This window comes from Salvelinus fontinalis, chromosome 10, assembly GCF_029448725.1.
Source record: "Salvelinus fontinalis isolate EN_2023a chromosome 10, ASM2944872v1, whole genome shotgun sequence".
In the NCBI taxonomy this organism is placed as follows: domain Eukaryota; kingdom Metazoa; phylum Chordata; class Actinopteri; order Salmoniformes; family Salmonidae; genus Salvelinus; species Salvelinus fontinalis.
In genome coordinates, this window is record NC_074674.1 from 32,317,970 (window position 1) to 32,343,182 (window position 25,213).

At 43.6% G+C, this 25,213-nt stretch overlaps 1 protein-coding gene across 1 annotated transcript in view; it reads left to right on the forward strand.

Moving 5' to 3' along the window:
• Positions 1-21,057, forward strand: part of LOC129864046 (guanine nucleotide-binding protein G(z) subunit alpha) — a 62,355-nt gene extending 41,298 nt beyond the window's left edge. The window contains exons 2-3 of the mRNA XM_055936595.1: positions 6,829-8,275; positions 18,814-21,057. Of these exons, the coding sequence (XP_055792570.1) occupies positions 7,553-8,275; positions 18,814-19,158 (1,068 nt within the window). The 5' untranslated portion in view covers positions 6,829-7,552 and the 3' untranslated portion in view covers positions 19,159-21,057. The remainder of the gene's footprint in view (positions 1-6,828; positions 8,276-18,813) is intronic.
• Positions 21,058-25,213: the final 4,156 nt, after the last annotated feature.

Below are 25,213 nucleotides of genomic sequence, written 5' to 3' on the forward strand. Positions count from 1 at the left end.
GTGAAGCAAAGTATCTGGGCTATTCCATAGGGCAAGGGTTGAACAAACCACAAGAGAAGAAGGTCACTGCGATCCAGAATTGACCTCGACCAGTGAATAAGAAACAGGTACGGGTTTTCCTGGGAATAACCGGTTATTAGACGTTTCATCCAGGATTATGCAATCATTTCAGGACCCCTATGTGACCTGACCCGGAAGGCCCAACCTGCCATGGTACAGTGGAACCCTGCAGCCGAAGAGGCATTTCAGAAACTGAAAACTGCCTTATGCACTGCTCCTGTATTCGCCAGATTTTTAGAAGCTTCTGGTTACACAGACAGATGCATCAGACACTGGAATTGGAGCTGTACTCTCGCAATAAGTTAATGAAGAGGAATACCCTGTACATTAGCCGTAAATTGATTCCCTGGGAAACCAAATATGCAACAGTGGAAAAAGAGAGTTTGGCAATCAAATGGGCTCTGGAGACCTTGAAATATTATGTTCTGGGCCGCAAGTTTTTATTGATGACACATCACGCTCCCCTTAACTGGATGAAGCAGAATGAAGACATTAACGCCCGGATCACCCGGTGATTCCTCAGCCTCCATTCTTTCCACTATCGGATCGTCCACCGTTCGGGGTCTAAACATGGTAATGTTGATGCCATTTATCGTATGCATGCCATGTTTTCTTTGACCACTCTGACCACAGGGTCAATGCTGAGGGGGAAGGTATGTAGTGGTTTCAGGGGTTGTGTTGTGGATGGACGTTATATGCCTGCGAGGTTTCTTTGTTTTTTGGCTGCCAGGACCATGGACAGCAATGTGAATATTCCCCAGAGGCAGGACCACGGACAGCTTAGGGGAAACTTCTAGACTGCAGCAGAACAGCCACACCTGTCTCTAGTTGTAATCATAGCCAAACTGCAGACAGGTGAAACCAATCTGTTCCTCTACCTAACCGTGCCCTGAGTTTTCTTTCTATGACCCCGGCAGGTGAAGGAGTAGGAGGTTATTGAAGAGACAGAGCATACAGTGGAGAAGGAGGTTTTATAGAAGGAAATTATGATTTCAACAAGGATTGGACCCTCAAAGACAAAGCATGGAGGACCTTCCACTGGTGGCGAAGTGTTTACTTTGTTTGTTTTGGGTTTTGTATATCAAGAATGCTGCCAAAGCTTGCTAGTAATAAACCGGTTTAACCCTTCACTTGGACTGGTGTTGTGTGTTTGTAAGTGTAAACCCTGCCGGTGCCGAAACCACTACAATACACAACAGTGTAATCTGCATGTTACAATTTTTACCAGATAGACCAACATTGTTTATATAGGCAGTAAAAAACAGGACCTAAAATGTATTTCCTTTCATAATATCAAGGAAACCTGATTTAACACTGTCAGAAAAAACATTGTGTACTGTCTGTCAAGTAATTTTGAACCAATTACATGATGCCTGATCCATACCGATTGCAGACAATCTTTAACTGTATGGAAACTGCTGATGTTGCTATGGGGTGAAACCAGACTGGTGAACACTTAGACTACATCTCGTAGCTAGGAAGGATCTAAGCTGCCAACAATTGCTAGGTAAGACAATTTCTAGTTGTGCAATAATTATTTGGTCATTTGTGGAGAGGGAGCACATGGGCCACCTTCCAAACCCTGGGGATAGCACACGAGATAATCGTCAGATTTAACATCAATCTTAAGCAAGGCGTCTAGCACATCACAAGTAGAAAGCTGTTGAAATGAAAACAAAAATTCGCTCGAAGATGACTGATCTTCCATCGAGCCAAATGGAGGCTGGAAGAGGGAAGAGCAGTGACTGACCAGGGTCAATTAAACCACAATTTCTTTCAAATAAAAAGCCTGCCGAGATAAAATGCTATTTAGAAGAATCACTTCTGATTTTTCTCAGTAATGATGCCAGAGTGCTGACAATGAAGGTGGTCATGATGGAGTAGAAGGGGGGGAGCGGAATTGGATTGCCTCAGGCAGGGAGGGTGGGGGCTTCGAGCTAAGGCTAGCTTGACTCCACACACCTGCAGCAGTGGATGGCATTGGGAGGCGCGGTAGGCTGGTGGTATGGACAGAGGTTGTAGCCACTGGCTGGCTACCGGCTGTTGGTTAATTTCCAGGATCAGAGCTGTCTCCTAGGGCCGTTAGGTCCACCTCCACTGGGGTAAAACTGTTTGATAGCCGGATCAGATCTTCCAGGATAGATGGAGGCCAGCCAGACTGCCTCCCTCCCTCCCAACTCCCGACGCCTGGGTAGTGACCAGTCTCTCCCCTGGGCATCGGAGTTAAACTTACAATCTGTCCGGTGGAGTGGAACAGATCAAAGCTGCCCGACTCATTGGCACCCTGGCTGTAGGAGGCACTAAAGTTCAAGATGCGATTTGCTTGGGATGCAGCTAGGTCAGTGAAGTTTGAAAGCAGGTTCTGCTTTTGTTGCAGCTGAGCTAACAACCAGATAATCTCTTTTCGTAGCTGCTTGATGGTGATGCATTTAGAGCAGACAAACCCTCATCCATCGATAAGTTTCACCCTTTCTCTCTCCTCTTGCATGGAAATCATCTCGCACCTATTGCATTTGGGCCTAGTCATGTATAAAAACACTGGTAGACACTCGTGCCTGCTAGCTAGTAGGATCCAAGCTCCGGTCAGGTTGGAGAGGTTCCAGCCACAGGGGCTAACCACGATGCTAGCTTGTAACTAAGGGTGTGTGGTACAATGAAAACGCTAATCCAAACGATATGAAAAAATAAAAGCGCCATAGATTAGGCTTAAAACAGACAACAAATTCACATGCCAAACAAATTGAAAACACCGGCAACACACCAATCGGACGTGATGTATTCTGCCTCGAGTGTTGATCTGAACACGTACACATGCTGATGCAATGTCATGCATGTATGGGTTTTACAGAATATGCACATATTGTACAAATTTACTATTTTAATTTGATCACTCTGTTGTCCGGGATAATTTTCCTGCGCAACAGGAAATGCAAATTGTAGTATATTAGAGGTTTAAAAAGTTTAATTTAATTTATCCTCACCAAAAATGTACTAACCCCTACAACAATGTATATTTATTATTTTAATTTAATAATTCATGTTGTTGCAGGATTATTTTTCTGCTGTGAGAAACTGGTCAAATTAAGATATGCCTACGAGGATATAATATAGACATGTGCATGCATTATGTCTGTTAACCAGGAATCTTAGATTACCCAATTGTTTGAGGATTACATCACCTGCCAATCTAATATGATTGACCTGTATCTGATGGCAAATTGGTGCTTTGCTCTATCATGAGAGAAATAGCCCATTATACAACAGTGACAGACCTTGACTACAGTACAGTACATGTGCTAATTTCTAATAATGATTAGATATTGTAATTATTTGCGGCACAGTGAATTAGAAATACGGGGAGATCTCAGGGAGAGGAATCCATTGTGCCGTGTGCAACGAGCGGTGAAGGAGAGGCGAGAGAGTGACAGAGTTGGTCTTACCCTGACTATCACATTACCTCAGTGCTCACCATTAAACATGAGTCTGGCCTGGCCTCTCTCCACGACCCCTTCAGCGCTCCCTCTCCCTCCTCTCTCTTACTCTTAAAGGGACACACCCTCACTACAGCACACAACGGCATTATTTTCCACATCAAAACTACTGTCCTTGATTCAGTGAACTGGTGACGTGTGCTCTGGGTAATAGGGTTTGAAGAGCATCCAGTTATACAGTTTCAAATACTACAGTTTCATATGGATTAGAAAGGGTAGGTTTATTGTACTTGACTGATATCATTTTTGTGAAGTGATACTAACACTTAACACATGCCTTGCGAGCAAAGGTGCTCTTCTGTGTATCAGAAAGCAGTTCTGTAGTTCCGTAAGCAGAGGAGGGGCTGCAGTGTGCCTATTTTATACCTGACTAGCTGTATGTTTGGAATGGAAGGCCTGCCGACCGACCTCGTGCCTCATCCTTCCCCTGGTGTTTATGCATTCACATTAGCACAATGCATACCTTGTCATGCCATCAAGTCAGTGGCCTACATGTACAATTAACTGGTCAACTGAACAATGTCACCTTTTATTTGAGGGTATTTTCATACATACCTGTTTTACCGTTTAGAAATGCATGCACTTTATGTAACTGAACAAATAAACCCAACCACCCTCCAAACACACCACGATAGTTGTGAAGAGGGCACGACAAAGCCAATATCCCCTTAGGAGATTGAAAAGATTTGGTATGGGTCCTCAGATCCTCAAAAATGTATACAGCTGCACCATCGAGAGCATCCTGACTGGTTGCATCACTGCCTGGTATGGCAACTGCTCGGCCTCTGACCGCAAGGCACTACAGAGGGTAGTGCGTACGGCCCAGTACATCACTGGAGCTAAGCTTCCATCCAGGACCTCTATACCAGGCGGTGTCAAAGGAAGGCCCTAAAAATTGAGCAATATCTGAGTGCCAAGTCTAGGTCCAAAAGGCTCCTTAACAGCTTCTACCCTCAAGCCATGAAACTCCTGAACAGCTAATCAAATGGCTACCCAGACTATTTGCATTGCCCCCCCACCGCTTCATTTACGCTGCTGCTACTCTCTGTTTATTATCAATGCCAAGTCACTTTAACTCTACCTACATGTGCATATTACCTCAATAACCTCGACTAACCTGTGCCCCCGCACATTGACTCTGTACCGGTACCCCCTGTATATAGCTACTGTTATTTTACTGCTGCTCTTTAATTATTTGTAAAGTTTTCACTTATCTATTTTTACTTAATACTTATATTTCTTAAAACTGTATTGTTGGTTAAGGGCTTGTAAGTAAGCATTTCAAGCAATTAGACCTTACAGGAGCAATTAGACCTTACAGGAGCAATTAGACCTTACAGGAGCAATTAGACCTTACAGGAGCAATTAGACCTTACAGGAGCAATTATTCGTATTCGGCGCATGTGACAAATACAATTTTATTCGATTTTTGATTTGATTTTCAAGTGTATGACAGTCTGTACATTCAGAGGGACATGGGAAATATCATTCACAAGAGCCTGAATTAAATGTGGGGTATTGTTGCATAATCATGAAAAAATACACATCACACCACCTCAGCAGTTATTTTACATTTTTAAGTTTTAGTAATTTAGCAGATGCTCTCATCCAGAGGGACTTACAGGAGCAATGAGGGTTAAGTGCCTTGCTCATCTTTTTTTAAAGTCGGCTCTGAGATTTTGAACCAGCAATCTTTCGGTTACTGGCCCAACACTCTTAACCTGTAAGCTACCTGCCGCCCAGTGCCCAGTTATCTGAAGAGACATTACCTCAGAGGAGGCAGTACGGCGACTACAACGAAATTAGCTCTTGCACCGCTTGTTGTAATAACTCATTTTATGGCCTGTGAAAAATCAGTGATGTGCAACTTTCTAACTGGTTTGGCTGGCTCTGCCGTTTTGAGAGCTCGTGCAATCAGGTGCCTGAAGCAGAAGAACAATACTCTTCTCTCTGTTTGCGTTGTGTGATGCTTTGTTGTGTCTTTGTTCTGCTGTGTCGGACATTCTTTCCAAGAGTGGACCTCACTGACTGACAGCTTTGGGAAATGTGGTCTCTCTCGCTCTCTCGCTCTGTGACAGGTCCGAGGAGTGTAGTCTGGCCAACAAAACCAGGCCACAGCGTGATTTCACATTTGTTACACAGCCAATACCATACGGCCTGTCCTGTCACAATGTGCATCTATTTATCACAGAGTCCCATGGGTGTAAGCTCACTCTCAACTTGTCCGAGCACTGAATGCAGCCCTTTCACTGTAATATATGTGCAGTATTTCAACACATTACATGCAGTGTATTCACACTAGAATTTCAAAATGTAAGCAAATGTTAATAATCCATAAAAATTGTGCAAATGTTTTCAGCATTTTGTAGACAGTATTTTTGAAGGCAATCTGTTTGTTTTCTGTTGTAGGCTAAATATCCAAAGCTGAGAGAATTGACTGTTTTTATTAACCGTGCTCCTGTAGGATCACAAACTGGAGGTTAAGGCACAGATCATGCTTCGCAGTGGAATTAAATAGTGAGGGGCACCTGTCGACTTGAGGCAGTTATTTTCCACTGTGATAGTAAATAAATATCAGTTTACCAAGGTAGACAGGAGAGGCCAGGGGAGAAGGGAGGGGAGGGGAGAGGTGAGGCCAAGGGAGAAAGTAGGAGAGAGGCCAAGGGAGAAGGTATGAGAGAGGCCAGGGGAGAAGGGAGTGAGAGGAGAGTGGATAGGGGGAGAGACATTAATCTTGTATCTGTTTCCGTTTCACACCCTGGAAACCTTTTGTGTTTGCTTTTGTGTGTGTGAATGCGTGTGTGTGAATGCACGTGTGTGTATGCATGTATGTATGTGTGTACATGTTTGTGTGTGTGTTTGCTTGTGTGTGACTCAGCTCTGAATGGGTCTATGGTAACACAGGGCTGCATGGGGAGATAGATGAGAGAAACTTCTGTTCGAAACAAAAAGTAAAGAGGAAATGAGCACAGAGAGGGACACTATGGCAACACAGCTGGGGAGCCGAGATACAGGTCAGGGCTTTGACCAAGAGAACGTGTGCTGTGTCCTCAAATGCCTTTTAGCGGACACACACGGTCAGCTTTGGGGGACAATATTTTGTGTTTCACTGTCTACATGTTTATGAGTGTGCATTTGAGTATTTGTATTTTGTGTGTTTGTGTTGAGACGTTTATGAAGCAGCTCACCTCTTTGTTCCTCTCAGGCTCCTATGCTCTAATTCATAATGATTCTGTGCTCATTGCTCATGTCTCTCCTCTTCTTCTTTTGTTGGCAGGAACGGGGGCTTTCAGTTGCCTGAGACGAGGAAACAGAGCAGAATATAGCCCAGAGAGAAGGAGGCAGACAACGCGGGAAGGACTGACGTGGATGGCTGCAGTCACAAAGATAGGGAATGGCGACGTGAGAGCCATGAGGGAGGAGAGCGAGGGGAATTTGCTACACCTACACATCATCCCTGAACACTGTCTCTACTAACACCTCCCTCCCCCATCCTGTTCCGCAAGCTTCCTAAGGGGGGTAACCCCTGATATGACCCCCAGCCCCCGTGGCATCAGGTAGTCCAGCCCCAGCTCCAGGCTCTGTCTGGGCCTTCCAACATGTCCTGGTAGAGCTCTACGGCAACGCTAGTCGCAAAGCCTGGGATAAACCCACAGAAGACCAACGGACAGACCCTAGACCACGAGGATAATTAAATGTTCCTGATTCATTCCTGCTCTGTGGTTCTCATTTCTCTCTGTGTGCTCTGAGTGGCAGGTTTGAAGGAAAGTGTCTCTCTCTCTCTCTTCCCATCAAGCCCCTGCAGCATTAAGGATTCAAACATAATCCTATCCCTGCTCTGACATACATTCCTTTTTTCTTTTGCCTAGTCTCTCATCTCTGCTCTTTTTGATATTTTGGATTATTTCGGTTTGATCCCAGACACTCCATTTTTGCCACCCGGCACGTTCTCTTCTGCGATCACCACGTTTTCCTCAGTGTTCACCGCGTGGCAGACGACCATGGGTTGCCGGCAGAGTTCAGAGGAGAAGGAGGCGGCCCGGCGCTCCCGGCGGATCGACCGTCACCTGCGCTCAGAGAGCCAGAGGCAGCGGCGTGAGATCAAGCTCCTTCTGCTGGGCACCAGCAACTCTGGCAAGAGCACCATCGTCAAGCAGATGAAGATCATCCACAGCGGAGGCTTCAATCTGGACGCCTGCAAAGAGTACAAGCCCCTCATCCTCTACAACGCTATTGACTCGCTCACACGCATCATCCGCGCCCTCGCCACGCTCAAGATCGACTTCCACAACCCTGACCGCGCCTACGACGCCGTGCAGCTCTTCGCCCTGACTGGGCCGGCCGAGAGCAAAGGGGAGATCACAGCGGAGCTGCATGGGGTAATGAAGCGCCTGTGGGATGACTCAGGGGTGCAGGAGTGCTTCTGCCGCTCCAACGAGTACCACCTGGAGGATAACACTGCTTACTACTTGAACGACCTGGACCGCATCTCCTCCAACGAGTTCATCCCCACCGTGGAGGACATCCTGCGCTCCCGCGACATGACCACGGGCATCGTGGAAAACAAGTTCACCTTCAAGGAGCTCACCTTCAAGATGGTAGACGTGGGGGGGCAGCGCTCAGAGAGGAAGAAGTGGATCCACTGCTTCGAGGGCGTGACCGCCATCATTTTCTGTGTGGAGCTAAGCGGCTATGACCTCAAGCTCTATGAAGACAACCAGACGGTAAGGGAAGCCATGGGCAACACACGCAACATTAGCCATTACACAACCAGTCAGTTCCTGTCCACACTCTGTCATCACACCCTTGGGGTGTGCTGTTATCTATGACACTGTGGTGTTCTCCTCTTCACACTTCTCAGGGTGGATTACATTTAAGGTCAATTCTTACCACACTACTTATTTTTGCAGAATTTAATATACTGTACATCATAATATGATTCAAAATGGCAGAGGCCCAAGTTGACCTCTAGCATGTTGACCTCTAGAATGTTGGAGGTAAATGATCAAGTAACAACCCCTATCTAACGATTCAAAGAGGAACATGTATCTGACATTCTGTGTAGATATGATATCTATACCCAGTGAAAGCATGAAAAGGGAAGACTTTATTCATAGATAGAGGGCTAACTGTTGCGAGAAGCATTGCGAGCAGATAACACATGCAACAGCACATGAGTCTGGTGTTATTTCTGCTGCTTCATTACCACTTCTATACAACCTTCTGCATTCCCCTGAATGCTACTTCTCATAAAACAATATAGAATGCTTCTGTCATGGTCTACAGGAAGTCTAGATTCTCCTTTTCCACAATATATATATACCTCCCGGGTGGCGCAGTGGTCTAGGGCACTGCATCGCAGTGCTAGCTGCGCCACCAGAGTCTCTGGGTTCGTGCCCAGGCTCTGTCGCAGCCGGCCGCAACCGGGAGGTCCGTGGGGCGACACACAATTGGCATAGCGTCGTCCGGGGTTAGGGAGGGTTTGGCCGGTAGGGATATCCTTGTCTCAGTATGTAAAATGTAATAAAATGTATGCACTCTACTGTAAGTCGCTCTGGATAAGAGCGTCTGCTAAATGACTAAAATGTCATTGTAAATATATTTCCTGGAAAACATGTTAGTTACAGAGAGGTTTGGATCTTAGCTGTTAGAGAAAGGGAGGGAAAGTTGCTGCTGTAACATACAACAACGTGCATCGTGTTCTTGTTTGTTACCTCTAGCTATACTCTAGCTTCCTGTGGCAACTGTGGCCTGATAATTCACGTGTAACATAAATAAGACAAGATGTACTAGGTCCTGGCTGAGTTAGTACATGAAATCAATTAGTTTTAGCGAGTTATAAATACATTCTTCAGAGGCAAATGCAGTTAGGTGTTAATTGAGTTCACAGTGTAAGGTGTGAGGGTGTACCTGTGAGAATTAGCAGCTTGCGAGGGCACTTTTCAGCAGTGGGATGTCGCAGGTGCAGGAACAATTGACTTCCTGGATGAAACGGGGGGAAATAAAGAGAAAGAAGGAGAGGAAGTCAGGAATGGAAAAGGAAAAAAGGGATTGTTAAGAATTCAGAGCCCCGACTGCTCCCCTCCCCTGTCTTTGAGAACTCAGCCAGTGGACATTATTTATGAACTCTGGGTGTGGTTGGCAGCCACAGCTGATTTGGGACCTTATCAGTAAAGAGTCTGTTGGAACAGTTTACACAGCTTTCCCCTTTATTATAACAGGCTTTTTCAACCCAATGTGTTTTGAAGGTTTGAGAGATGGGCATGAATAACATGAATACTATTTTAATTGTTAATTATATACTATGGAATGTTGATAGGCCTACACAGTGGTTAGTATTCCAATCAACATCATATGATGTATTTTGTTTAGAGAAACATTTTGTTCTGGTACAAACCAAGTTCTGGTGTATTTCAAACCTTCAAGCACGTCATATGATGTACGATGTTTGAAATGACGAAAACAGCTCCAGCAGTAGTAGTGTCTGACTCTGACGCATGTTTTTCTGTTAATATACTACATGGCCAAAAGTAGGTGAACACCCCTTCAAATTAGTGAATTTGGCTATTTCAGCCACACCTGTTGCTGACAGGTGTATAAAATCGAGCACACATCCATGCAATCTCCATAGTCAAACATTGGCAGTAGAATGGCCTTACTCAAGAGCTCAGTGACTTTCAACATGGCACCGTCATAGGATGCTACTTTGTGGTAGGCCACACAAGCTCACAGAATGGGACTGTCGAGTGCTGAAGCATATTGAGCGTAAAAATCGTCTGTCCTCGGTTGCAACACTCACTACCAAGTTCCAAACTGCCATCGGAAGCAACGTCAGCATTACAATAACTGTTCGTTGGGAGCTTAATGAAATGGATTTCCATGGCCGACAGCCACACACAAGCCTAAGATCACCATGTGCAATGCCAAGCGTTGGCTGGAGTGGTGTAAAGCTTAGTCCCACGGACTAATCTGGTTTTGGGGGATGCCAGGAGAATGCTACCTGCCCGAATCCATAGTGCCAACTGTAAAGTTTGGTGGAGGAATTATGGCTATTATTGTAGACAATTCTGTGCTTCCATCTTTGTGGCAACAGTTTGGCGAAGGCCCTTTCCTGTTTCAGCATGACAATGCCCCCATGCACAAAGTGAGGTCCATACAGAAATAGTTTGTCGAGATTGGTGTGGAAGAACTTGAATGGACTGCACAGAGCCCTGACCGCAACCCCATCTAGCACCTTTGGGAGGAATTGGAACGCTGACTGCGAACCAGGCCTAATCGCCCAACATCAGTGTCCATCTCACTAATGCTTTTGTGACTGATTGGAAGCAAGTCCCCTCAGCAATGTTCCAACATCTAGTGGAAAGCCTTCCCAGAAGAGTGGAGGTTGTTATAGCAGCAAAGGGGGGACCAACTCCATATTAATGGCAATGATTTTTGAATGAGATGTTAGACAAGCAGGTGTCCACATACTTCTGGTCATGTATTGTATCTTGAAGCTATAACTTCAAATCCACACAATGGACACAGAATCCCCGGGTAACATTATGTCCCAATGTGTCTCATAAACCTTTGGAGCCAGATTAGAATGCGTCTGAAGAGGCATGTATTGGCAGGGAGGCAAGCAGGGAGACATGGAGGGATTCGGAGACAGTTAGGAAGTCAGGAAGGAAGAGAGTCAGGGAGAGAGACAGTATTAGGGCTGGCCCAGATTCTCAGTTGCTACCTGCCTGAGATCCCCCATACCTCCTCTGAGGGAGTTGACGCCGCTCATTCTCAAATAGCAATCTCTCTCTCCCCTCTCTCACGAAGGACGGAATGACTCGGTCTTAAACAGGAATATATTTTGAGGTATTTCTTTTTTTGTGTGTGTATCGGTGCAGAAATCTTTCTTTGATTCACTGTGAGACAAGAAGGAACCCCTGGCATTATCTCTAGGCAGTTTACTGATGCCAAAGTTTTTTTTGTCAGTGTATGTCTATGGGACAGCTAAGGATAGAGGAGTCTTTAGGTTAGAGATAGGGAGATAGCAGGAAACAAATGATCAAGATAAAGCTTCCTAGAGAGCCATAGCAGAACTGGGAGAAGAGTGACTGAGAGCTGAGGTTTCTCCACAGAGAAAAAGCACCGGATCTACAATTACATGAGTAATGGAGTGGGTATGGCTCTATAGTATAACCTAATCAACTCACTAACCACAGTCATCATTCAGCCATGCCCTTTAACAAAATGGACCCAGTTGCAATGGTTACCTTAAACTGCCAATATCCTTTGCGCAATCGGCTGATGTTGAATGTCCAATTTTTAAACATTTTTTTTTGCCAAGGCACCTGATTGGATTAGATAGCTCATGTGATGTTTCTCAGCCATTGACAGACAAGAACAAATGATGAACAAACTGATGTAACAATAGCACAGCTAATTGTTCAGCTTTGGAATATTGGTTTCTGTGAGCTGTAATGACTTATAATGCTTGCCTAGTGCTTGATCTAGGGGAGAGGTGAGAAGGGGAGAGAAGATAAGAGAGAGTGGGTAGGGTGTGTGTCTGCCTGTAAATTTGATCTGCAGCGACAGGACAGGTCCAGAGGTAATTTCAAGGAAGAGTTTGAATACAGGAGGCTGGGGAACACATGATGACCTTTGACTATGATATGCTAACATGTAATACAAGGCTGAATGACAGCAAAGAGGACATGAATGGGCAGAATCATGAGTACTGTAACCATAGAATTAGGAATTAGATCTCGACTCTCTCTTATTCCATCACATGTAGTGTAGTGCTGAATCACTGGTAGGGCATGCTACACAGGGATTTTAGACCCACCAGCCCATATTCCCTGATGCATTTACCCTGTCCCATCTCTGTCTTCATAATGAATTGGTTGCCATGGCTTCAGTTGCCTAGCAACAGACCAGTCAAACGCTCCTAATCCTGGGCTGTTGACAGTGAGCTGTGACTAGGGGAGGGGGAGGAGGACTGTACAACACACAGCAGCACTGGAGAGAATAGATATGAGGTGTGTGTGCACGTGCATGCACTTCCGCGTGTGTGTGTTCTGCCTGCATGGGTGCGTGTACTGTAAGTAAATGAATGTTTGTATGCGGGAGGGAGCGCTCAACAACTGGGTTACATACTGTGTGTATGTGAGGTGAGAACAAAGTACAAGGGCTTGTTGGTTGGAGTGGTGTACAGTGGACATACATTTCAAAGAGCTGTTACAGTGATCTGTGATTGCACTCTAAGCCCCATAGACATAGTAGAGATGTTAAATTAAAGTGTCCAGTGACTCCAGAGAGGATCCAGAATAGGACCACACTTATCAACAGGTTTAACATATCCTAAGGAGCGTAGGCATACTTTCTCACGCTTCAATTTAACAAGTTAATATGAAAGTCCTAATTAAACGAGTTAAGGTAATACAATTTTATATTAATGATTAGGGAATTATGTCTAATTGGAAACTGGGTTTCACAGCAGATAGGATGACATAGAGCAGGGGTATTCAACTCTTACGCTATGAGATCTGGAGCCTGCTTGTTTTTAGTTCTACCGGATATTGCACCCACCTTGTGTCCCAGGTCTAAATCAGTCCCTGATTAGAGGGGAACAATGAAGTGGAATAGGCTTCAATGTCCAGAGTTGAGTTTGATGGACATACAGTGGTTTGCGAAAGTATTCACCCCCCTTGGCATTTTTCCTATTTTGTTGCCTTACAACCAGGAATTAAAATAGATTTTTGGGAAGTTTGTATCATTTGATTTACACAACATGCCTACCACTTTGAAGATGCACATTTTTTTGTGTGTGAAGCAAACAAGAAATAAGACAAAAAAACAGAACTTGAGCGTGCATAACTATTCACCCCCCAAAGTCAATACTTTGTAGAGCCACCTTTTGAAGCAACGGCAGCTGCAAGTCTCTTGGGGTATGTCTCTATAAGCTTGGCACATCTGGCCACTGGGATTTTTGCCCATTCTTCAAGGCAAAACTGCTCCAGCTCCTTCAAGCTGGATGGGTTCCGCTGGTGTAAAGCAATCTTTAAGTCATACCACAGATTCTCAATTGGATTGAGGTCTGGGCTTTGACTAGGCCATTCCAAGACATTTAAATGTTTCCCCTTAAACCACTAGAGTGTTGCTTTAGCAGTATGCTTAGGGTCATTGTCCTGCTGGAAGGTGAACCTCCGTCTTAGTCTCAAATCTCTGGAAGACTTAAACAGGTTTCCCTCAAGAATTTCTCTGTATTTAGCGCCATCCATCATTCCTTCAATTCTGACCAGTCTCCCAGTCCCCACCACCATGCTTCACTGTGGGGATTGTGTTCTCGAGGTGATGAGAGGTGTTGGGTTTGCGCCAGACATAGCGTTTTCCTTGATGACCAAACAGCTCAATTTTTGTCTCATCTGACCAGAGTACCTTCTTCCATATGTTTGGTGAGTCTCCCACATGCCTTTTGGCGAACACCAAACGTGTTTGCTTATTTTTTTCTTTAAGCAAATGGTTTTTTTCTGGCCACTCTTCCGTAAAGTCCAGCTCTGTAGAGTGTACGGCTTAAAGTGGTCCTATGGACAGATACTCCAATCTCCGCTGTGGAGCTTTGCAGCTCCTTCAGGGTTATCTTTGGTCTCTTTGTTGCCTCTCTGATTAATGCCCTTCTTGCCTGGTCCGTGAGTTTTTGTGGGCGGCCCTCTCTTGGCAGGTTTGTTGTGGTGCCATGTTCCTTCCATTTTTTAATAATGGATTTAATGGTGCTCCTTGGGATGTTCAACATTTTTAACCCAACCCTGATCTGCACTTCTCCACAACTTTGTCCCTGACCTGTTTGGAGGGCTCCTTGGTCTTCATGGTGCCACTTGCTTGGTGGTGCCCCTTGCTTAGTGGTGTTGCAGACTCTGGGGCCTTTCAGAACAGGTGTATATATACTGAGATCATGTGACACTTACAGTAGATTGCACACAGGTAGACTTTATTTAACTAATTATGTGACTTCTGAAGGTAATTGGTTGCACCAGATCTTATTTAGGTGCTTCATAGCAAGGGGGTGAATACATATGCATTATTTTTTTAAATTTTTAACAAGTATTTTTTTTCATTTCAATTCACCAATTTGGACTATTTTGTGTATGTCCATTACATGAAATACAAATACATTTATATTATAGGTTGTAATGCAACAAAATAGGAAAAACAAGGGGGATGAAGGGGGATGAAGGGGGATGAATACTTTTGCAAGGCATTCCACTCTTGGCTTAGCTCTTGAAACACTCACCGACTATGCAAGAAAATGTAGTCAATATTGAAACAAAATTTAAGATCTCAAACTCAGTTAGTCCTTGCCTCTCCTAATCCACATAGAGCATTTCTACAAAGCCACCATGTTTTCTCCCAACCATGCATGTATACCAGGAGTGTCAAACTCATTCCATGGAGGGCCTAGTGGCTATGGGTTGTAGTTTTTTCCTTTTCAATTAAGACCTAGGCAACTAGTTGAGGGGAGTATCTTACTAATCAGTGACCTTAATTAATCAATCAAGTACAAGGGAGGAGTGAAACCCGCAGACACTCGCCCCTACGTGGAATGAGTTCGACATGTGATGTTAACCAACACACAGCAAAGTGCACTGTGTTGTAACCCAACACTTTTGCCTATAAATGATAGGGGTGTCTAGCAAGCAGTAGTAGTCATGTGAGTTAGACTTTAGAGTCCTTGATGAATGTATACATTATACATCATAGTTATTATGGTATGGAGAATGTATAGGGGACATCAATGACAGTAAAACATTGAAACATAAAAATTACTTGTGGAACCTTCTTGAATTCACATCATCCTGGAATTAAATGTTGTTTATAGGCTGCACATTTAGTTGAATCTTACAGAACCCAGAGCTTTTGATTGGATGTTGCAAAGAGCAGCAACACAGTGTACAGCCAGCGAGAGGAGAGAGAACTGAGACGAGAGAGAGTGTATGTGTATAGAGAGCCCTTTTCTTTGAGGCTCTGCCAATTATATGGTAGTGCCATATGAAGCGAACCTTAATGAATTGAATTATGGAGGGGTGGCTCTTCACTCACTCCAGGATATATATTTACTGGAAACAAAGCATTAACACAGGGTTAACCCTCCTCATTAATACTTAAGCGTAGGCTTGTGTGTCTAGAGTGCTCAGGGAGAAGGGGCACTGCCAGGAGGCCATGGAGAGGGAGGGTGATGGTGTGTGTAGTGTCTATGGGAGGGGGGAGCTTCATGCTGTGTGTTGCTACCCTGGTACCCACTCCCCTTTCCCTCCTTGCCACTCTCCCTCAGAGAAGCTGTAACTCTTACTATGATGGAGTCGGCAGGTACGGAGTATAGAGGATCCCAAAGCACAGTGAGTGGGCTTCTGCCTTCCTCTCCACGCAGCAGGGCTCTGGCGTAGAACCTCTGAGAACATGTGGAGGGCAGGAGCCACTGGCTCTGACCTTATTTAGTGTACACAGCTTAGGGCCCTGAGCTCAGTCCCTATTATCAAATCAAATTGTATTTGTCACATGCGCCGAATACAACAGGTGTGGACCTTACCGTGAAATGCTTACTTGCAAGCCCTTAACCAACAATGCAGTTTTAAGAAAATAGAGATAAGAAAATATTTACTATAAGCTAAAGTAAAAAAAAAACTAAATAAAATAACAATAATGAGGCTATATACAGGGGGTACCGAGTCAATGTACAGGTTAGTCGAGGTAATTTGTATAGAGACTATGCATAGATAATAAACAGCGAGTAGCAGCAGTGTAAAAACAAAGGGGGGGGGCAATGTAAATAGTCCGGGTAGTCACTTGATTAATTGTTCAGCAGTATTATGGCTTGGGGGTAGAAGCTATTAAGGAGCCTTTTGGACCTAGACTTGGCGCTCCAGTACCGCTTGCCATACAGTAGCAGAGAGAAAAGTCTATGACGGGTGACTGGAGTCTTTGACCATTTTTTGGGCCTTCCTCTGACACCGCCTGGTATATAGGTCCTGGATGGCAGGAAGCTTGGCCCCAGTGATGTACTGAGCCGTACGCACTACCCTCTGTTGCGGCTTACGTTCTGATGCCGAGCAGTTGCCATACCAGGCGGTGATGCAACCGGCCAGGATGCTCTCGATGGTGCAGCTGTATAACTTTTTGAGGATCTGGGGACCCATGCCAAATCTTTTCAGCCTCCTGAGGGGGAAAAGGTGTTGTCGTGCCCTCTTCACAACTTTCTTGGTGTGTTTGGACCAGATAGTTTGTTGGTGATGTGGACACCAAGGATGCCTACTTATACCAGAGAAAAGAGCCTGCGTCTCACGCCACTGCACCGGTTCCTGTTTGGAGAATCTCTAAGCTCCACCAAGAGCTGCTTTAGATCCATAACAAGTCCGTTTATTGATGATTGGTTCATAGAATTTATAGTATAAAGGCATCTGAGTTTATTTGCCTAGTCCCTGGTTTAACATAGCACACATCTCTCTCTCTCTTTCTCTCTTTCTTGATCTTGTGATATGCTCAGAGCACCATGATATTTTGTGTAACCTTTTAAACAGCAGCCCAGTCTTCGAAATGAGCTCCTCCTTCAGTCACAAGCTACTGGATACACACCACATGCCTGCAGCCTTTCCATTCCCATCCATATCCCCCCCCCCCCCCCCCCCCCCCCCCCCCCCCACACACACACACACACACACACACACACACACACACACACACACACACACACACACACACACACACACACACACACACACACACACACACACACACACAGACAGATAAAGGCACATTCTTGCAGTACGTCTACTGTTAATCATTTTAAAACTGGGGGGCTTTAATGTAATATCAGATCTATCAGGCCTAAGGTTTTTGTTAGTCACATAGATATTGTACATCTTTGGAAAAGCATAATCCATTACCGTGCTCTACTTGCTGCATCTGTACTGATGATGTCAGTCAGCTTGTTCATCTTTTCACATTTGGCTTCACCAACTGCCCAGCATGATCAGCAACTGTTTCCTTGTTATTCTTCTATGACAACTACACTACCCATTAACATGTGCAAGTATCTTTCACTATGCCAGTATTTTAGAGAGCTATTAAAGTCCTCTTTGTTTTTACATTTAATGGGTTTTAGAGGTTTGAAACACAAACATTCACCAAAAGTTGAATTGTTTTGCTAACAGAACTGGCTCCGTTTCAGGAATTTGGAAAACATTTTTAGGAGAAAAATACAACTTATCCTAGGGGTTTAGATAACGCACAGCTGACATCTCTGAGGCAGCACAAAACAAATGGGTCTTAGTCTGGTGGTAAAAAAAACGAAGAACCACAAGATACGCATGTTGCGTAATTTAAAATGAGTCCAAAAAATAGTCTAGCAATCATAGAAAGAAAAGACAGAGAAGTTGTGTTTTGGGCAAAGGCAACGTCAGGCAAGCTATGCTTATGCTTCCATGACTAAAGCTTAAGGGTTGCGTAAATATGTCATCACTGAGTATATGTTGGGCTTAAGAGATGTACTCAACCTATCAAGTCTATTCTGTCGCTTAGTCCAACTGTTCACACTGGCAATTGTTCCTGTACATGGTTACGTTCAGAGTAACACACGGTGGAGATTCCATGAAACGTAATACCTTTGATTTGTGATACATTTCATACTCATCTGACCTCAAAAACAAGTCTTTGATGTGCTATTTTACTGACAGTTCCAGTAACTCAGTTAGTGTTTATGTGGGCAGTAACATTTCTCTACTCATGCTAAGGTTAGTGACAGAGAGGAGACATGTGCTCTGTTTTCCTGCGGGATGAGAGTTTAAGTGCAGGTCTTTGTCTGACCAAGTCGTCAGCACATGTTTACACAACATAGAAGCCACACCTATGGCTGCTCGAGTGGAAATCTGTGACGTGCAGAGCAACAGACACAAATATTTTTTTATCTACACTATAGGTTCAAAACCTGTTCTCATTTTCAATTAGTTATTGCCAACATTGTATTACATTTTCTGGCAGATATAACAGTTGAAGCAAATCATTTTCACAATCAATAAAAATGATAGATTAAATACACTCCAATTAATTTAACACAATCAAGGCTAAAAACAGCCTGTATGTAAAATAGCATTCAAAGGATCCTGTGAGATAGCTGGTTCATTGTTTGTTGAACAGCCATTCTCTCACATATCTATAGGCTGTGTCTCATGTCAGTACGCAAACGAAAATTCTCATTATTGACTCTTCTTCCTCTCTCCCTCCCTCCTCTCTACAGAGTCGTATGGCAGAGAGCCTGCGTCTGTTTGACTCCATCTGCAACAACAACTGGTTCACCAACACCTCACTCATCCTCTTCCTCAACAAGAAGGACCTGTTGGCCGAGAAGATCAAGCGCATCCCTCTGACTGTGTGCTTCGCCGACTACAGAGGTCAGAACACCTACGAGGAAGCAGCGGTCTACGTGCAGCGCCAGTTTGAGGACCTCAACCGCAACAAGGAGACCAAGGAGATCTACTCGCACTTCACCTGCGCCACAGACACCAGCAACATCCAGTTTGTGTTCGATGCAGTCACAGATGTGATCATCCAGAACAATCTCAAGTACATTGGGCTGTGCTAGGACTGGGGATAGGGTGGGGGGAGAGCGGGCTGCTTGGCAGCAGTAGGCCCGCTCGCTACCAGGCACGGTACACACAAGGTCTGCCTGTCTGTCCGTCTCTTTGAGGAAGTGGAAGAAAGAAAAAGCCTGCAATGGGGTTGGGATTGTCAGGGACAGGCTATAGGTTCAACCGACCTGCTTGAAATGTGGAGGGTCAAAGGTCAAGATGGGATTCACCCAAGGTCAGCATAAATGTGTTTGCACTGAATATATAAGTATGTAGAGACACACAAACACACATGTACACACACATCCTTATTTTTGCTCACACACAAGGACTTGGGATCAACTGTCAAGCATTTGTTTGACATGGAAACACTGGAAACTGAAGACCGTGTCCCCTACCCTCTGCCTGCCAAACTTGGGATTGAGCAGTCCGAGTTCTTTACTGTCAGTTTCAAAGTTACATTTGTCTTTTTAGGTTGTTTGATTTACCTGAGTCAATGAATGCTGCTTTGCGAGAAGAATTTTGAAAATCAATAATTTCCTTTGGATTTTTCCCCCTTAAAAGGTGGGTTCACCTGGCAAGGTTTAGGGAGATGATGAGTCACAGATGTCCTGGGAAAATCGTACGAGGACATGACTTACTGTATGTCACAGGGTTTCCGTCCATGGGAGAAAACGTCCACAAAACGTCTAAAGCTGAAGTAAAGGGTATTTATCTACACACATTGGATCTCATTTTTTGAGGGCTGAATGGCTCTTCAAGGTTATTCTGTTGGTCTTTCTTTATTTGTCAAAACCTGCCTTTTAGAGCAGGTCTCTGACTTACCAGGAGAGTGTTTCACGCCATAGAGTCATCGAGTGTTCTCTAAGATCATTCCAGTAACAAATACTTAAAAAACAGTGCCAATTTTAGTGTAAATAAAAACAGATCCCATCAATAATATTATCTTTTGGGTTTTTATTGACAGAAACAGTAAAACATGCATGATATTGTTACTTTGGGATATTGATACATTTTTCTTTCAGATATGATTTCTTTTATTTTAGGTTTAACTAATATATTCCCCAAAAATATATATAAAAGTCAAACACTGTGTACAATTGTACAGCTGTTGTCTAAGAGGAATATATTGAAAAGAGTTCTATAAATTGAGATGATGATGATGATGGTGATGGTGATGACACCAATGACAAGCTCATTACAAACCCAGCATGAGAACATAAAGTGGATGGAGGATTAAAGGAGAAAAGTTAAGACTGCAAAAAATATGAATTACAAAAAACAAACGTTTCAGTTTAATCCTCCTTGCGTTGTCTATGTGGACGTTGTTATACAGTGGGTTTGATGTGTAAATATGCTGTAAGGTTCACTGTTAAAACAAATGATCAATAAAAGGTTGAGTTAGAATAGAGAGAGAGAGTGAGAGAGAACGTGAGAGAGAGAGAGAACGTGAAAGAGAGAGAGAGAGTGAGAGAGAACGTGAGAGAGAGAGAGAACGTGAGAGAGAGAGAGAACGTGAAAGAGAGAGAGAGAGAGAGAACGTGAAAGAGAGAGAGAGAGAGAGAGAGAGAACGTGAGAGAGAGAGAGAGAACGTGAAAGAGAGAGAGAGAGAGAGAACGTGAAAGAGAGAGAGAGAGAGAGAACGTGAAAGAGAGAGAGAGAGAGAACGTGAAAGAGAGAGAGAGAGAGAACGTGAAAGAGAGAGAGAGAGAGAGAGAGAACGTGAAAGAGAGAGAGAGGGATGAAAGCCCCGCTCTACTCTCCTCCAACCCTCAACTTTTCAGCTAAGAGGATGATGTGCAAACTCAGCTAAGGGCTTCAGGCTTGACTTTACAGGATGTCCAGTTCAACAAAAAACAGCCAATTTAGAAGAACTATAAAAAATAATAAAAAATAAAATGAATTATGCAAATCCTGGTTGTGCAGAGAATGTGTTTTGGGGTGGTGGTCATGGGTAGGGTGGGAGTATACAGGGAAATACATGCTGCTATGTTTCAGATCTGCATGAGAAAAGTTTCCACAAATATCATTCCAGACACTGTGGCTGATGAAGCACTTATGCCACTAATTCTAATCTCACACCACGCTCCCACTATTTCCCTCCATAAAGTCTTTTCCAATTTGTGAGTGGAACATGCAGTTCCTAAACCATCTCTCTCTTCTCTCCTAAATAACCATAAAAAGAGCCTGTTCTTTTCTGGGCCACCATGCTGCACTACCAGGGAGGGACACATAATTAACACACAATTAGAGTAGGCAATTCAATTACTGGTAAATTGATTTATGTAATGAGAATTGTGTTGCAGCAGAGACGTGACAGGGTGGCAGAGGCGATTAGGAGGACCACACATTCCACTCTAATTAGAGCACAAACCCTGTATGACCTTTTCCTACTGCGAATGGTTACACAGGTCACTGTTCGGCCAGCCACAGAGCCTCCTGCTTATTTAGAATGTATAGCAGAATCTATGCATTATTGCTTCATTAAGTTAGCTTGCATGGAATGATCGACGTGACTGAGTAAAAACAAAGGACAGTGTCTGTCAGAGCCGTGACGGATTACTCAATCTCAACCCTGACCTGCTGACCCTTTAGCTGGACCTGGTTTTAACCTTGTTGACATCTAAGCCAGAGAGAGAGAGAGAGAAGAGAGAGAGAGAGAGAGAGAGAGAAAAAAGAGAGAGAGAGAGAGAGAGAGAGAGAGAGAGAGAGAGAGAGAGAGAGAGAAGAGAGAGAGAGAGAGAAAGAGAGAGAGAGAGACTCCTATTTTGTGAGTATGGTTATGGAGTAATAGTAACAGTAACAATGGGCATTTGTTTGAGTTGTAAAATGTAAATGAATTCCAGTGAAAAGAAAGCAGAGGCCTGCTGAAATCACGCCTAGTGGCTGTCATGAGGAGTGATACGAACTGAGCAAGAGACTACAGAATACTTTTGAATTACTGGATGGGAGGTGAATTTAAAGACATATGGAGATCAAACAAATATTTTCAATCATTCATCCATCATGGAAATATAATTTCAAAAGCTTCAGTACAAAATATATCTGACATCACATCGCAGAGGCAATTACCACTGAGGTGCTGTGGACACGGTATGTTTTTTAATAATGTTGTTGGTGGGTGAAGTGGAAACAATGTGGAACAAAGCAAGCGGCAGCCATACATGGAAACAAGTTTTACACTCACAAAATTGTTAGGAATTATAACATTGAGGGCCAGAGCAATGTTTCTGGAGCATGCTTTGTGTTTCCACCAGAAATGCTCTTAATAAGGCATCTACTGGTGTTGAAATGCATTGTGTGCTCACTTGTAAAGCAAATGGTTTTATCTCTATTTGCTTTGTATCTTCTTGCTGTAACTCAGTGGGATCACAACTCGATTTTTATAGATTTTTGTGCAATTTGCAGCATATGACAGACACCTCAAAAGACTTCAGTCGATTTTCTCAAGTGTATTAGTAATAGAAGATGCCTGAAGATGCCCTTTGCCAACAGAGGTGTTGAAAATACACAATATTTTTGATAAAACGAACACAATGACAGGCCCAAATTCCATGCTGAAAGTCAGGGAGGACATGTGAATGTCTATTCAAACGTCATCATTCAGCACAACTGTAATATGATCCTCTGCTAAAGTGCTTAACTGTCATATTTGTCTGTCTTGTCTCTGTCACTGAAAAGCCCAAAATGGCTTTGCAACAGGATAGGATTAATGTTAGGGAGGTGAGGGGTGCAATTAAGCCTCATACACTGTTTTACAGTCAATCACTATTGATCAGGGATGAAATGGAATTACACCTTGGGTGAGAAGGAGCTATTAACTCACATGCATTCGGGTTAGTGGACATTAAAAGGACATTAGTTGGCACTGACAAAACGTTGGCACACGGTGGCAGACAGTGATCCTGTTAAGACTTCCCTCTCAGGCACCAGGCCTGGGACCTATTTGACAGTTGGACAATCCTTTATAATTATAAGATAGGGGAATAAGGTTTTATGTAGGTAGGATGTGGGGGAAAATCAAACCTGTTTTGCATGACACAGCAGTATGCATGGATGGCTCTGTATCTGGACCTATGCTGCCTCCCTGTGGGTGAGAGTGGAACTTGCAGCAGCAGTGGCAGATTCACCGCATACTGAGAAGACACCTGTCTGAAAACAGGTGGGATATTTTTTCATAAATATATCTAACATTGCCCACTCCCCACCAGACAGATATTTGCCCACTTCAAACAGTGCATAAGCAGAGAGGCCTCTACATGTCTCCCCCTGAGACTTTTTCCAGCTGATGAGAGACTCTCTGTAGCCAATCAATTCTTAATGAGAAAGAGGAATTAAGCCTCTAGAGCTATCGATCATTTCAATGATTGGTCTTATTCACTTCCATCACACAGACAGCATCATCTGCAGTAATTTGGAGGACCTTGGCAATCAGTTTCATTTTTCTCTGTACACTTTTGAGAGCTTGTGTGTTCAAACATACTGACTAGAGAAGAAAGGGGAGGAAGAGTGGGACCACTGTTCTTACTAAAGAATAAAAAGTAAACACATACTTCAGTTTCATTACTGTAACTTTCCAGGATTTCTCATCATTGCATAGATGGAATAGACTGCAGCTGGTTTCACATGGCCCTATACCCCCTTCATAGACGCGCCTACTGATGAAGGCATTTTCTTCCGGGGGGGGGGGCCTTTTGTTAAGAGCCCCGACGCTCGGTCTGAATTTGAACACGGTAGCCCATTCATAGAAGCTAACTACCTTTACCGTTGATGAAGGTATCTTCTTCCCGGAGTCCTTTTGTTCAGAGCCCCGACGCTGTTTCTAGAAACGTATAGCAATTGAGAATCGATTCACGTTAAAACCTTTTCTCAATAGGGGGTGCTGTTTTCACTTTGTAAAAATTTAGTTCCCAAATTAAACTGCCTCGTACTCAATTCTTGCTCGTACAATATGCATATTATTATTACTATTGGATAGAAAACACTCTCTAGTTTCTAAAACCGTTTGAATTATATCTGTGAGTAAAACAGAACTCAAGTTGGAGCAAATTTCCTATGAGGAAGTGAGAAATCTGAAATCCGTCAGGCTGTTCTGAGGTCCGTTTATTAATTTGCAAGTCTTCTATTGGTTGAGATGCACTGCATACGCCTTCCCCTAGATGTCAGCAAATAGTGAGAATTGGAATTGAGTTGCTAGGCAGATCTGAGGCCATATAAATGGACTGGGAACGTGGGGTTCAGTCTTTCCTTCGTTCGCCATGACGCAAGACAGACCTCAGGATGGCGTTATAGAAATCTCCCGTTATAGCCCTTAGATATATCCGGCTCTGATTTTATTCGATATAGGTGTTAAAGACATCATAATGTTGTTATTTTAAACCGAGTTATATCAGTTTATATCAGTATATTGCGATTTTCAGATATTTCTTAGTCCTGCGTTATAGTGAGTTGGACACGTCTTTGCCACATGGCTAATGTTTACTGCTAATTCCAAAGTTGAAGGCGACAATCTACAACCGAGCAACGATTCCTCTGGACAAAGGACAACTTGCCCAAGATTCTGATGGGAGCTCATCAAAAAGTAAGAAGTATTTATGATGTAATTCGTTGTTCTGTTGGAAAATGTAAAAATACTATTCCGCCATTAATTTCGGTGCGGTCTCGCTTTAACGCACGCTGTATGTCGTAGTAACGTTAATTTTAAAAATCTAACACAGCGGTTGCATTAAGAACGAATGTATCTTTCATTTGCTGTCCAACCTGTATTTTTTAGTCAAGTTTATGATTAGTTACTGATTAGATTAGGTGCTTCTCCCAAGATTTCTCCCAACAAAATTGGCTACTATTCTCATTGTATAACCACGATTTGTGCCGCTAAATATGCCCATTTTCGAACAAACTCTATATGTATTGTGTAATATGATGTTATAGGACTGTCATCTGAAGAAGTTTGAGAAGGTTAGTGAAAAAATTAATATCTTTTGCTGGTTTATTCGTTATCGCTATTGTTGGCTTGAATCAATGCTGTTGTGTGGTTGGCTATTGTAGTAAGCTAATATAATGCTATA